Source organism: Battus philenor, unplaced genomic scaffold (assembly GCF_028537555.1).
Source record: "Battus philenor isolate CCGP_79_NKW_IND1 unplaced genomic scaffold, ilBatPhil1.0.hap1 SCAF_21, whole genome shotgun sequence".
Taxonomy (NCBI): domain Eukaryota; kingdom Metazoa; phylum Arthropoda; class Insecta; order Lepidoptera; family Papilionidae; genus Battus; species Battus philenor.
In genome coordinates, this window is record NW_027181684.1 from 4,524,136 (window position 1) to 4,538,737 (window position 14,602).

General features: G+C 31.6%; 2 protein-coding genes across 3 annotated transcripts; one reads left to right on the plus strand and one right to left on the minus strand.

Moving 5' to 3' along the window:
* Nucleotides 1-52: 52 nt before the first annotated feature.
* On the plus strand, nt 53-8,525 carry Dolk (Dolichol kinase). Of its 2 annotated transcripts, XM_068766604.1 has the most exons (9): nt 53-225; nt 413-663; nt 1,775-1,995; nt 2,565-2,750; nt 3,534-3,743; nt 4,478-4,552; nt 5,044-5,218; nt 7,088-7,165; nt 8,303-8,525. In XM_068766604.1, exons 1-9 carry the CDS (start codon nt 110-112, stop codon nt 8,449-8,451), a joined length of 1,461 nt encoding a protein of 486 aa, XP_068622705.1. In that variant the 5' UTR covers nt 53-109; the 3' UTR covers nt 8,452-8,525. The 2 variants fall into 2 exon arrangements, 1 of the variants encoding a protein (XP_068622705.1); XR_011107554.1 differs by lacking the exon at nt 8,303-8,525 and having other exon boundaries at nt 5,049-5,218.
* Nucleotides 8,526-10,062: 1,537 nt separating this feature from the next.
* Sirt6 (sirtuin 6) lies at nt 10,063-14,365 on the minus strand. The gene is made up of 6 exons (XM_068766451.1): nt 14,178-14,365; nt 13,978-14,105; nt 13,610-13,852; nt 12,039-12,212; nt 11,421-11,544; nt 10,063-10,789 (listed from the first exon to the last, which is right to left on the minus strand). Exons 1-6 carry the CDS (start codon nt 14,241-14,243, stop codon nt 10,472-10,474), a joined length of 1,053 nt encoding a protein of 350 aa, XP_068622552.1. The 5' UTR covers nt 14,244-14,365; the 3' UTR covers nt 10,063-10,471.
* Between the last annotated feature and the right edge of the window lie 237 nt (nt 14,366-14,602).

Genomic DNA, 14,602 nt, shown 5'->3' on the forward strand with positions numbered 1-14,602 from the left:
TTGGAAATTATGCAATACATGTGTTGTTTGTTCTTTTAATTTATTTATTTAAAATATATGCTAACATTAATATTTCTGTTTATTTTATAAATTAAGAGAAAATATTGAAATGGAGGGGACACGTAAATTAATGGGGGCAAATTGCTATGGAGTATGCACAAACTTTGTTAAATCTTTAGATAATCAAATATTAACTAATTTAAAAAAAGCTGGCATAGAGTTAAGGTAAATTTGAGTTTCTGTACAAATATTTTACAATTTAGTTGTAATTACTATTTTTTTATAAATTTTTGCCATACAATCTTTACTTAATACTTCAATAATAATTCTGCAATTCACTAATTATTTTTAATTCATTACATTTAAATAATTATTTCTAATTTTAATAAATAATATTATTTCTAATTTTCAGACCTGCAAAAAGCATTGGCCTGTGGTGTTATACCCTTTTGCCTATGATTTTATTAAATTACACTTTTATATATAAAACACCAGTATGGTATCAAACAATAGCTTTTGTATCAGTTGGATTGTTTTCCTACTGTTCCCTTTTTATACTTTTTCTATCAATAACGGGTAATATAATATTGGAGGCTGAATATGGAGGATGTATGGCATCTGGTTTGATATCTACTATACTCCTTTATACTGTTTCAGAAAAAGGTTTGAGCCCTTTGATTATACTTTTTAATTATAATATTATTACAAACACAAATTTATAACTAGCAATTTGTCTGTAAGATCTCTAATACATAGAAAGATGTTCAATTAATTATCCTCAGACAAAGAAGTAATTTTTACCTGTAGTTAAAGTATCTGGTTATAATGTAGACCACTATTAAAAGTATATTTAAAAGGTATATTCTAATTTGTGACAATAAAGTGACTAACTATACAACTTCTATGTATGCATAGTAATAGCTCCTTCTATTCTGACTTATTAAAGGTACCTTCAGAATACTTTAGCAAATTACAACTACTAAATATGCCTTATTTATAAATGGTCATATCTTAAATGGTGGATGATAGTTTTGGAAGAAGTTTCAAATTAAAAAATAAACTACAATATCCTTTTTAGTTAAGACAATACTAGCAATGTAATTTAAGAATGTCCTCCCAATATGCAGACAGGTAATTTTAGTTAGGTAGTAGTGTAAAACTGGAGGCTGTATCCAACCGGTCCTATTAGAAATCTTTTCGGGAGGCCTAAGTCCAGCAGAAGATATCCTATGGCTGATATGATGTTAATGATGACACTAATAACTTAGTTGCCAAAAGTAAAGTAAATGATTCAATGTTAAATAACTTGGAAGTTAACAGATAGTATACATAGAAATACATGTCATAGTATAAGTCCTAATTATTAGACAGTTAATCTCTTTCCTTGAAGTAAGTTAACCTGTTGAAATAACAGGATTTTAAATTGACAATATACTGAGTGATTGGCTGGAGGTATAAAAACATTAAAAGAGTGAATAAATAGCTCACTTGCTATCAATTAACGTGTGGTACACTATATTCATAAAACAATTGTTTCAGAAATAGTAAATGTTGCATTCCAATAGAAAAAAATAATGAAGCATATTTCTGAGTGTTCACTTTATGCAAGTTAATGGAACTAGGTGTAAAAATTTTAAACTTTTTGTTGATAAATAACTATACATTCACCCTTTAAAGCTTTTACACCCACTACTAATCATGCTGTAGATTGAACTAGTAGAAAAAATTTTTATTAATTTTATTCTCATTGTTAAACACATTATTTATTTTTCAGATTTATTGCCTTCACTATTTATTTCATTATCATGTATCTGGTCATTTAATATACTGTTAAAAGCTGCTCTTATAAATTTCCCTAAAACCTTTACCCTTGGAGAAGCCATGGTGGTGGTACAGAGTATACCTCTATTTGTTACTGCGTCTGTTATAAAGTTTGTGCATAATATTTTTTATGGCATTGAAGATGAGTATATGTTAATTAACACTATTGTTCTTGTAAGTATGCTTTAGGATATTTATTATTTTGAAAAAGTTAAGTTATAATTATATGTAAGATACTATTGATCCATACCAGGCATTAATAAGTTAACAAATAGAAAATTGTGTATATCTCAAGTCTTCATAAGGAATTTTTTCAAGAGAGTTACCAAATAAGTAAATTTTTTTTAAAAATATGTTGGGTATGTGGGGCAAAACAGTAATAACAAGACTCACTCCTTCATTCAAATCCAGGGTAATGTTTCAGAACTATAAGACCACAATAACAAAAGTCATTTAAGTGTACTAAGAGTTGAAATGAAAGAATTAGTCTTAAAATAGTAAAAGACGTTCATATATAAAAATACTGTTCCTATATATGTTTTGTTTTTCATTTATAGAGGCTTTAAAAGGGCAAAATAATACAGCCTGTCAATTACTTTCATTAATAGAATTTTCTTGCTGATTAGGTCTCTAATTCTGACTGTATCTATATATTGTATCTGTTGGTTTTAATGCTGCTATCCTGCAGGCTTTTGTAGCATTATTGAATATGAGCACTAGTAAAATCCATATTTTCTTTTTAGACGGTGTTAGCGACCACAGTTCTTATAATAGCTGCAATGTTTCTTGTGGACAATGGAAACAAAAGTATCAAATCAATAGGATACATAGTTGCTTGTGCAGCTATAATTCTATTATTTGCCTGGCATTTTATTTTGGGACCACAATGCTTGATTATTATTTTTGAGTATGTGTTCGGCTACAATAGGGTAAGTAATTTTTACATGGATTAAACTAAAAATGTAAATCATATAATTGTATGGGATGTGCATATTTTATTATTTTCATATATTTAGCTAAAGCTATTATAGCTTAGAAATTGTGGAGAGAGCTTCAATATGTTCATCATCATGACAGACATCCACTGCAAGGTATAGACCTTGATCAATGATCGACTCAATGACCGGTCTTGTGCTGCCCGCATGCTACTACTTCTCGTGACCTTGACAAAGTCGTCGGTGCACCTAGTAGGGGATGTACCTACACCCCATCTACAGCTCATGGTCTTGTTCAAACGAACAATTCTTCAAGCTATGTCCTTGACTTTGGTTCTTATATGGATCTTCTCCTATATATGGCTCTCTCTATTACTCTCTGGGGTGACTTTGTTACATAATCTTGGTACACTCAAAATATACAGGCTATGTAGACATTAAATTATTATACCATACATAATATATTTTACATGTATGCCTATAAATATAAAAAAATACATCATATCTCAAGAAATATGTATTGTAACCCAATGTATCTCTAATTTCATATACCTTAATAATTGAAAGCTATCCTGTCTTTTTTCATGACAATATTTTCACTGCATAGTGGAATATATCTCTATGTATTAATAATTGAATATAATTCGGAAATTCTAATTGGTAGTACAGTGCAACTAAAATCATGGTTTATTTATTTGCTTTAAGTCTTTTAAAAAAGAAAAATATATTATTGAATGTTTTGTTTCGAGAATTATTATTTTTTTTAACTTATTTCAGTTGAAATTGATCAATTTTTGGCTGATTTTATTGGTAGTGGCAGTAATGCTAATATTAATAGAGACCAAATTGGGAAGAAAGGCAAACACTATGACCAGAAAGACATTCCATATTCTGGCATCAATGGTTTTTGTCAGTGGTATACTGGGGGACATTCAGCTGATGACTTTAGCTGCAGGTATTGGCCTCTCCGTGTTGCTGTTTGTTGAGGTACCTTAGTTTATTTGTATTCATTTATTTCCTTTAAAAAAATTATTCTTTAGTTTAAGTTAGACGTCATGTTTGACAGCTGTCACTAGATGTCAAACTAATATGATTTTTCTTTTGATCCTTTCTCATACCTTTAAAGTATGAATACAAAAAATTGCGTAATTAGACAAGGCTTAAATAATATTTCCATCACATTTGGTAATATTTTTTAATTGTATACATTTAACTGCTTTTAAGCAATCTTTCAAAGTCTTTTCTAGAATGTATAAAGTTTATTAATAATGGTTAAGACGAAGTTAAAATATCTGAAACAAAATTGAGTTTGTTCCATTTTATTGACCAGTATTAAATGTAGGAGAATTGGGATTTTAATTTGTAGTTCTTCATTTTCTTCTATTCAGCCGGTAGACGCACATGGCAAGGCGTAGAACCTCCCCAAAGATCTACTGTTTCTACCCATGAAAGCGTCTACCGGCTCGTGGTCGCGTTCAGATGAACAATTCTTCAATCTGCGTCGGTGACTTTGGTTCTACTACGGATGCCCTCATTTCTGATTCGATCTCGCAACGAAACTCCGTGCATAGCTCTCGCTATTGCTCTCTGGAGTAATTTTGTGATGTAATCTGTAGTTAATTACACAATATATTTAGGCAATGAGGATAATATATTATTATAAAATACATAATTCTTTATTACTAAAAAAGTAAAATATATAGCTAAATTTAATGTTACAGGCAATACGAATTTCTGGAATAGAAAAGATTTCGCCCGCTCTACAATCCGCTTTTAATGTATACGGCGATGAGAAGGTATATGTTGGCAGTCAATTTTTCTTTATTAGTGTAAGAAATTATTTGAAACTCAAGAAAGCAGCATTTCAAAAAAAAAATTTAGTAGCGCGCGCATCTTACAACGACTAATTTTTAGTGTCTCTCATATTGTTGTATTATTTTTAATGATATCAATGCTGCTAGTCCGGGGGCTTTTACAGCTTCATCTGGAATGACCTTACAAAATATTTTACACGGAACTCTTGCTCTACGCATGTAGATGTGTGATGTGTTGTGTGCGTAGCTTGGAACGGCAGCGTGGACCGCTTAGCAATCTGGGAAAAGGATACGGATCCTCTCTCGGATCGCCCACGCTGTTCGCGGGTAGGGGGCAGGAAGCCGCCCACTTATTTTCAACAATCACTAGAAAATATGTTCCCGGAGGGCCAAAAACTAAGTTACTTTAATGATTTATAACTATTTACAAAAGTGTATCTTTTTTTAAAACAAAACAATGTAATTTGTGTCAGGACAGCGGGTCATTTGCAATGACGCCGCTGTACTTGTTCACTGGATTGGCGTGTCCTCTGGTCTTGGTGCCTTCTGCTACAAGCCTGGATCTGCTAGCAGGAGTGCTGGCAGTCGGCATTGGTGATACAGCAGCTAGCTGTGCTGGAGCAAGTTTTGGCAGAACTCATTGGCGTGGTAAATGTCCTATTTTACATTTTTTTTAAACTAGTATCTAGAAATGTAAGGCGTTAACAAGATGTTAATTTAGTTAAAGTCGCTGTACTATATATGTATGTTTAGTGTATATTATGTATGTTTAGGTGTCTTTGTTAAAGGCAGGGGGTTTCCTCTTTTCATCCGATGGACACCCACTGCAAGACTTAGGTCTCTCCCAAAGATCGCCATGATTACCGGTCCTGCGCTGCCCGCATCCAGTGACTTCATTACCTTAACTTTGTCGTTGGTCTACTTAGGGGGGGGGGGGGCTTATCTGCGCTGCGTCTACCGACATGGTTTACCTGAGACTTATTCTAAATTCATTCATCATTATTTAAGCGGTAGGATGTCTACTCCTGGACCTGGGCCTCCTCTATAGATTTTCAATAAGAGCTGTTGGAAGCGGTCTGTATTCTTTAACATGGTCGTTTTAATGTTTATGGTCTCACTCACTCACAATATCAAGGCCCCAACGGCCATCCTCTTGCGCGATTGGCATTGGCTGTAACTAATTACTTGAGGAACTGTAAGCATGCCAATGAGTAGTTATACCGGTAGTTTAAGAAGACACATGCACAGCATATGTGCTGTTATTTTATTTGGCTACACAGAGATATACTTCTGCGTGTCGTGGTATCTTTGGGACGGACGCAGCAATGTTATCAGTATCTAAGCTAGTCTTTGCTGACTGGCGGCGGAAACCTCTGGTTTTCCATATGGTTTTAATATGGTACAACTCATTGGTCTAATACCAGTACACTGTGCTTTTGAAATAGGTATTATAGAAGAGCGACAGCCGAAAGTCGAAGTCCCCTCGTAGGTGCCCTTGTAGTCATTCCATGGAGCGACCGCCTAAGCTATCTAGCAGTTCAGCGCTCTGTCAATCCAGTGAAACTGTAGTATGTAGTGGCCAGAGCAGAGACTCTTGAAGGTGCCCTCGAGCTTTGCTACTTTGAAGAAAGCTAGACACCCTCAGTGCTTTGGTTCAGGACAGTAGTGTCAAGTTTGTCAAAAAAATCTTATAACGGTTACTCTTGCCATCTGGTAGAAATGAACACTGCTAACGAATCCACATAAATTGTCTCGAAAACAATATAAATAAGAGAATCATCTTCGAAATCTAAAAAAGCGAATGAGATGATGAATGATGAATATAATGTAATATATGATGAGTTCGGAAACAAAAAAAAAATGTGAATAAATTATTGTGTCAATAATGACTCTATCCACTCATAATAGAGGTTGAATGAAAAGTTCCAAAAACTGGGCCCTTGAAGGTTTTAAAAATGTATCATAGCAAGAAAAAAAGTGAGTATGCCTAATGCCACCTATATCTGAATATATCTGGCACGCATACACTCTCATGAAAAAAAAAACTATTATACACACAACCCATACTTTATTATACATTTTGTCTTACATATAACACTTCTTACATAATAACACGTTGTAAAAATATCATATTAATTCGAATACATCTTAATAGATCAAGCTGGAAATAATATAATAATCATTAAATCCAAACATCAATATATAATTAAGTAAAGAATAATAGCGCATGCGTTCATATAGTGATACACGCTGAAATTAATTTACATATGTATATTACAAATTACTTATATATAAAATATTAACTATACAGTTGTACAACATAGGCATACAGTACATCATCTTTATTTATGACTGTACTTTATAAAAGACTTGTAACAATTAGGAAAGCTTTACTATTTTTAAAATTGGTAGAACGAAATAGGCAACTTTTTCAATAAGCGTATATCAATTTTTATATATTGTATGTTTCTCTATGTATATATGACTCATTGCTTAATTTGTGTTTACAATTTTCAGACAGCAATCGGACTTTGGAAGGCACGGCGTTCAATATCTTATCACAAGTTGCCCTTGTATACGTTCTGAATTTTTTTGGTATGTTATTACATAATATGCTATTTATTAAAGTGCTATCGAAACCGCTGTACTGTGGAGGTGGGGAGCGAGAGCATTGGCGGTGCAATGACAGCGGACTGGCGGAATGCGACCGTTACTCCCTCTCTCGCCGCGCACATACCTAAGGCGCGGTACAGCGGTTTCGATAGCACTACAACTAATGTTTTCAATTATTCAAGTTCTTGACTAGTTCTTTTTAAATTGGAAAAATTGTTTTGGGGAAATAAATTGAAGTCGAGCATACATATATTTAAAAAAAATATATTTTTCATCTTTTGATGTATTCATTATAATTTCAACCGTAGGATGTACACTGCCGAACATAGGTTTCCACCATACATATTCAACAGGACCTGTTAGAAACTGCCCGTATCCTGCGTTCCAACGACCTTGACTCCTCTGTCTACTTTTTTTTTAGGGAAGGACAGAGTAGTTTATTTTGTTTCTCTTTTTTATCATCTTTCTCTTCTTTCATTCCACAATTTTCTCAGTCTTTATCTTCCGTTCTATTCGCCATACATCCGTCCTGAACCGCTACATTCTAGATATCTTTATTTACAATTTTCTTTAAATCAGTTTTATGCAGCTTTACATTCTATTATTTACATATATACCATTTTTATTTACAAGTTATTTTAATTTATTTCTTTACCTCTGTCGACATTGTCCTACCGCCCCAGCCACCGTTGCCATTATTGAGCATTCTTCAAGTTAATAAACTATCAAATATTTTTTTTAACGGGCATGATGTACATTTAAAATCATTTTATTGGCGGCCACGGTTTATTTTATATGTTACTGCAAGGTTTGGTTTTCACTTTTAAAAGCAATTTTACAATTTTTAATCGTTTAGCAAAGAACACATAAAAACACAGTTGGTTTTAATTGCCAATAAAGCAAGTATTTATTTGCGGTACACGAATAATTGCTCGTGTGAAGTGGCAGTGGGCGTGGCACATCCCTCTTGCAACCCTCCCCCTCCCCCATAAGGTGGACTTATGACATAGTCAGCAGTCAGGTCAGTGTAAGACCAATCAGTCATCGTGGAGATGTTTGGGGGAGGCCTATACCTTGCAATGGGGTGATACGATGATTGTAACTTAAATATTTTTACAGATTTCTTTCATGGACGCAATGTGCTGATTCGAACCATTGTGTCAGCGACAACGTCAGCGTTAGTGGAAGCAAAAACTGAACAAGTTGACAACTTAATACTTCCGCTCATTGCGTTGGTAGCATTTCAAGCTACTTGGTTTTTAGCATAATTTCTACCAATGTGAAACTTAATATAACTTAACTTTAGTATACTCTGAAATAATTTAATAGTCATTGTCAAGCATGCCAGAAGACTCCATGTATGCCCAAGAGTATATGTGTGTATATATGTGTATATATATGTGTATATATATGTGTATATATATGTATATATATATATATATATATATATTTATATATATATATAAATGCCCGTATACACAACCTATATATTCATATATGTTAGAAATTAAAATCAAATTAGAACTACCCTTAAAGGATGTCATCCTTCAAAGTAAAACCGTCGAAGGTTCTAGATGCTCTTTGACACGTGGAAAGCCTATAGCAAACTCTAATTGTTATTTTAAATCACTTTCTACAACATCTTCATAATAATTTCATCAGGACTTCCATTACGGGATATAGACCTTATGCATAGATTTCCTATAAAACCGACTGAAAATGGCCTGCATTAAACGACTTGCCGAAACCAAATAAACCAAAATTGCTTCAGAAAATGTATAACTTAATAATCATATTTACATAAATAAAATGAAGCTATTTTTTTTCACACCAGGAAATTTATGGGAGAGACCAATATAATCATTTATATTGCTACATTTATGAATGTATATATATATAAATATGTATATACATATATATACACAAATATAAATAAATTTAATTTGTGTCGATGTCCTACGACTGAAATGATGTGTTTAACCTAATAGCAAAGCTAAAGGTATTTAGAGTCAAAGATATTCACAGCTATGTAAACAAGTGAAAGGGACAGATGATTATAATGATCATCAGCAGTAAAGAAATTTAAAGATGTTTACATGTGACAATTTAGTAAAAAGTGTAAAAGAAATTTCATATATTTTTATATTGTCATCACAGTTTTACCGAAATTGATTAAATTCGTTGCTGTTTTCTGATATGGTATGCCCATTATTGTGAAAGAATAATTTAACATTTTGTTATAGATAAAACAAGTCTACAATAATACTCGAAATGTTAGGCTGCATAGCAATCAGACCAAAAACAATCACTAGTCATAAAGTACAAGAATAATCAACTGATTATTGATTTATAACTATATATATATAACTGAGATTGATTTATAACTATATCGAGAGAAAAATCCCGCATCGTGCAGTATAAGATGCATGTAAACGCGTCCTTAGGTCATTATCACTAATCAAAATATATTTTGCATTTTTTAGGACGAAAACTTGTACTGATGTTTTTAATTTTTATGGATTGGTGTTGCTAGCATCTAATAAGGGTATGGGGCCAAATATTTAATTATCTGTTAATATTTGTTACCAGATTTTAAATTACTTAAAAATTATGAAATATTGTTAAAGGTGTAAATTTTTTTATTGGAATTGTTTGTATAAATGAATCAATTATTTTTTATTGGTATTTTCGTATTAAAATAAAACAATATATTTTAAATCATATTGTAGTTTATTATCGGCCTTGGTGTTTTATTTTCAGTGAAATCACTTTTGTAACGAAATATTTTGATATAGATAAATTTAATGTTACAGAAGTGTATTTAATTAACAGCTATTAAGAAATGAATACATTTGTTGGATAAAAAAAATTACCCAATTTTTAATTGAATGTATATTTACTTATGTGTAGCAGTCAGCTATTATGAAGAGCATTTCGGAATAAATAAAGGGACAGACAAATTTCTAATTAAGAATTCACCTTTAAAATTAATTTAAGCGAATATTCATTTTGATATCGATATAGGCCAATACAACTTTGCTTGATAAATAAAAATCTTTGATTGTATATTTTAAAAAAAAATGTTCAAATCAGAACTCTTCACCATTTGCAGAAATTAAATTTATTTTGAACATAATCCCCCCACGTAGACCAAAATTACATAATTAAGATCGCTGGATGTAGGCAGTAAAGACTGGTCATTATGGTGATCTTTGGAGGAAGTCTGTCCTTGGCTGTTTATGTCTATCAGCTGATGTGATGATGATAGTGACTTCATGAAGTAAAAGCTTATAAGTCCTCTTGTTTTATTTCAGCCTTGATCATTTTACAGTTGTCATCACCATTACTATGTGTTAACTCTGTGCTTTTTCTCTTTGTTTTTATTAGGATCCTTTTTTTCTTAACACCTTTACATTTTGCTTTAAAAACTTTTTCTAATGACATTACATCTTTCTTATTTATCGTCCATTCTACAACCGTTGTTTCTGCCAGCTTTATCAGATCTTCATCATCCTTATGCAATGGTATTTCTAACTGTAAAATCTCCATTACTTTTTCTAATATATCATCTACATAATAGTTTATTACCAAGTCTGCCTTGTTGTCCTGCAAAATAAGTCTAATTTTAACAAGAAATGGCAAAAATAATACATATGTTGAAGTTGTATCCTTATATCTATATATACCATGTTGTGGTTATGTACAAGTACACCTTAAAAATGTCATAATACACATACTGTAAAAGTAATTTCATTTATATAATATCCCACCAATGATCATAAAATACTAATTATTTGACTACTAAATAATCATAGATATACCTAGTTCAGTTTCATAGATCCAAGACTTCTTTTTATAAAAAAGTCATACTAGAATATATTTATGTCTTATTCTATTGTTTAACTTATCTAAGAGTCGATTTGGGGACTCTTGTAAATCTGAGCTAGTACTTTGGTGAGCAGCGATTCATTCAAAGCCTAACCCAGAACTGACGCTATGACTACTGACTCTGATAACCATCACGTTCTTTAGTTGAATTTCTTGGAAAGGATGTTGGATGTTTGCATTGTTTTGCAGAAATATTACTTTACAAAGTAGTCTAGGAAATGGAGATACCTTCTTGCCTAGTTTGCACATTATTCTGTAATAATCTGCTGAGTTTATGACTACCTAGTTTTCCTACATATTTATTATTTTTGTATAAAATAAAATGTAATAACTATTCAAATTATCTTACATGCTTAGTAGGTTGTAAGTTGCAGATCACTAATTTTCCTCCATATTTCACTGTTTCGAGAGGAAGATTGCCACTTGGAATGATTTGTAGTGTTGTGCCCAGACATATACTTAGATCTGCAATACTGGAAACAATACATATTAAGATTAGTATTTCCTAAATCATAGTTTATGATAATTTACAAAGTGTATGCTTTAAGTATTCACACCATAATAAGGAAATCAACAATTTTTAATTATTTAGATTTACATTTTAATAGATAAAAAATGTAGTTATTTGAATCTAAAAAAAAGTAATTTTTACTATTTTATTCAAGCAATATAGCAAAGAGCCTAAAATCTTAGTTTTTATTAAATTTGACTACCACACTCTCCAGATAGTCAACAAGGCCACTGACTTACCTTACACACACAGGTTTTATTTAATAGTTATATTATGTGTTGATTTATAGCAAAACTTTATGATGAACCTTATGCATGGCTCATGGGTGACCCCCATGGCTTAATTGAGATTTGATTCAAATGGCCAAGCAGTAAGCTGTGGCTTATATGTAAATATTTTATTCTCCATATGGCATTCAACATGTTAATAATTTTTTGATCAATTATTTTATTATACCTGGAATGCCACTCAGCCATCAATAAATCATTTTCAGGCAAACTATGCTCCCAGTCTAGAACTCCATCGAAAAGTCGACCTCTACATGGTCTGCCACCACTATGTTCAGATGCACAAGGTACCCCACTGCATTTTTTTCCAACAGTTTCTACAGGACAACTACGGACAAACTGCCTGGGGAAAAAAATTAATGAAATTTCAGTAATAAACACAATCTATTCACTATGACTAATTAGTCTGGGAACCTCATGTAGGTTCTAAAGCTTTTTTTCTTTTCACTTTCAAGATATATATCTTTAGTTCAGATGGACCCATGCAGCTACAAACCTACCATTTTGTTAAAACTTGGTATTGCATTAATATGAAATATGGAATTTTACATGTCGCAGAATTTCTTATAAAAAATATTATCTGTCTACATTGAAATGTAAAGTCAAGCCAACACATTTATGGACCCTTGTTTTCTTAGTTATGAATCCCCCTTTTTTAGTTTCATCAAGCCACTCGTCAACTAAAAGGGCCCAAGGGTTAAGTTGGACCACTTTGGAAACTAGGGAATTAATAATGTTAAAAAAATCAATGACTCTTTAACTCAAAAGAACCTAATCAATGACTAACATACACACATATTGCAATAATGTAATTCAAGCTGTGAATAGAATATTCAGATGCATATTTACCCAGAGTTTAACTCAGAAATAAAGGAAATGCCTTCAATAACTCACTAAGAAAACATTCAAGAACATGATAATTTTAGAGTCTACCAGAGGCTGGTACAATTTCTGTTTCATTCACACAAGTGAGTATAGTTTTCTATCTCACATACTTAATATCCTAGAATTTTTTTCATGACACAAGTGTTTTCCATAATAAGCCAACACTTTAAATATATATGTATTGGAATATATGTTGGCTGCTTTTAGTACATTTTGATGAAGCTGTTTTTTAACAGCCTTATTATAATCCGAGAACTTCAAGAAATTGTTGTTGAATAATACAATGACTTCACACTAAAAAAAATCATTTTTCTTAATAATAGCAATCTTTTTCTAATATATAAAATTCTTGTGTCACGGTGTGCGTAATTGAACTCTTCTGAAAGGGCTCGACCGATTTTCGTGAATCATAGCATGCATATGGACCAGGGTGGAGAATCGGACAACATCTATTTTTAATCCCCCTAAATGTTAAGGGTGGTCCCTAAATGTTTTTTTTATATTTTCGGAACAAAATCATTTGTTTTTATTTTTTATGATACAGCATGCAAAAATACATACAACCCTAAATTTTCACCCCTATGCCATAAACCCTTATTTTTTATTTGTTAATTAATAACTAATTTTTTTGCAAAACAATGTTTGCAGGATCAGCTAATATTTTAAGGGTGTGTGCCTGGTAAAATTTGTTAGTAAAATATCTTATTCTATAAAATAAAAGTTAATTGTTAAAAAAAAATATAAGTTAATTGATTTCCTAATAAATTAGTAAATATTATTGATTAAAAATATTGCAGTGTACACAATATTAAAATATAAAAGCTACATTAAACATACAGTGATGGATTTCAATACCTTTTACATAGACTGCATTCATCTATAAACATATTACCATGCAGTTCAGATAAATATCGACGTGATAATCCAGATTTAAGATGCAGGCCATCAATATTTTGACTCACAATATATTGAACTTTACCACATTCCACTAATTTCTTTAAAATCATATGCGTCTTTGTTGGTTTGGCATCTGCAAATGATATATTTGTAGATGGCCTTTTACCTTCCTTTTCCAACGTCCAAACTCCATTGGGACCTCTAAAATAGATTAAAAAAACTTGAATCTTAATGTTTCTTTAAACCTAATCATTCTTGTTATTCCAGTATTTATAAATAAATTCATTTTAACGCTTTGGTTTTTTCCAGTAGGTAGTTTTCAGTACCTGAAGTCAGGTATTCCTGCTGAAGTACTTATTCCCGCTCCTGTATGAACCACAACGTGTTTACTTTGTGAAATCAATGATGCCAATATTTCACATTTCTCTTTAAACTTCTCTACTGAGTCAAATTTCTAAAAAGAAATAGCACATTATTATTTTCATTTTTAATATGTTAGCTAATAGTCCACAATCAATTTAATTACTTCAGGTATGCCCAAAACACCTTTGTGTTCATACGGCGACAAGCCCTCCGCGTAGTTACAAGACATTATGAAAGAACTTTATTAATTCATCTCATTTTTCTATACTTATATACGAATTAGGATACTTTAATATTATATGACCATTTTAATAAAGAATTATATATTTTAAAACAAATACATCTGTTCGGCATTTGTATTTGACAACAAACTTACTCAGATTGCCAGCTCTGGGTAGGGTTGCTTAATAAAAAAAAAAAACAAGGAAAGAAGTGTACATAACTTAAAATAAAGAGCTAAGTACTTATAAAATTTTAATTTAAATATTAATCTCAATATCACAATAAAAAATAATTAACGTAGACAAAGAAAAAAAAGGAAACGTTTTCTGTCCTTGTCATAAAATGATGAAGGAACATCAGTTTGTA

Coding starts and splice junctions, on each gene's coding strand:
- Sirt6 (XM_068766451.1), bottom strand. CDS start 14,243: ATGTCTTGTAACTACGCGGAGGGCTTGTCGCCGTATGAACACAAAGGT. Junction 12,213..13,609: donor GAATGCAGTCTATGTAAAAG/GTATTGAAATCC, acceptor TTTTTTCCCCAG/GCAGTTTGTCCGTAGTTGTC. Junction 10,790..11,420: donor ACTTACAACCTACTAAGCAT/GTAAGATAATTT, acceptor CTTATTTTGCAG/GACAACAAGGCAGACTTGGT.
- Dolk (XM_068766604.1), top strand. CDS start 110: ATGGAGGGGACACGTAAATTAATGGGGGCAAATTGCTATGGAGTATGC. Junction 3,744..4,477: donor CCGTGTTGCTGTTTGTTGAG/GTACCTTAGTTT, acceptor TTAATGTTACAG/GCAATACGAATTTCTGGAAT. Junction 7,166..8,302: donor ATACGTTCTGAATTTTTTTG/GTATGTTATTAC, acceptor ATATTTTTACAG/ATTTCTTTCATGGACGCAAT.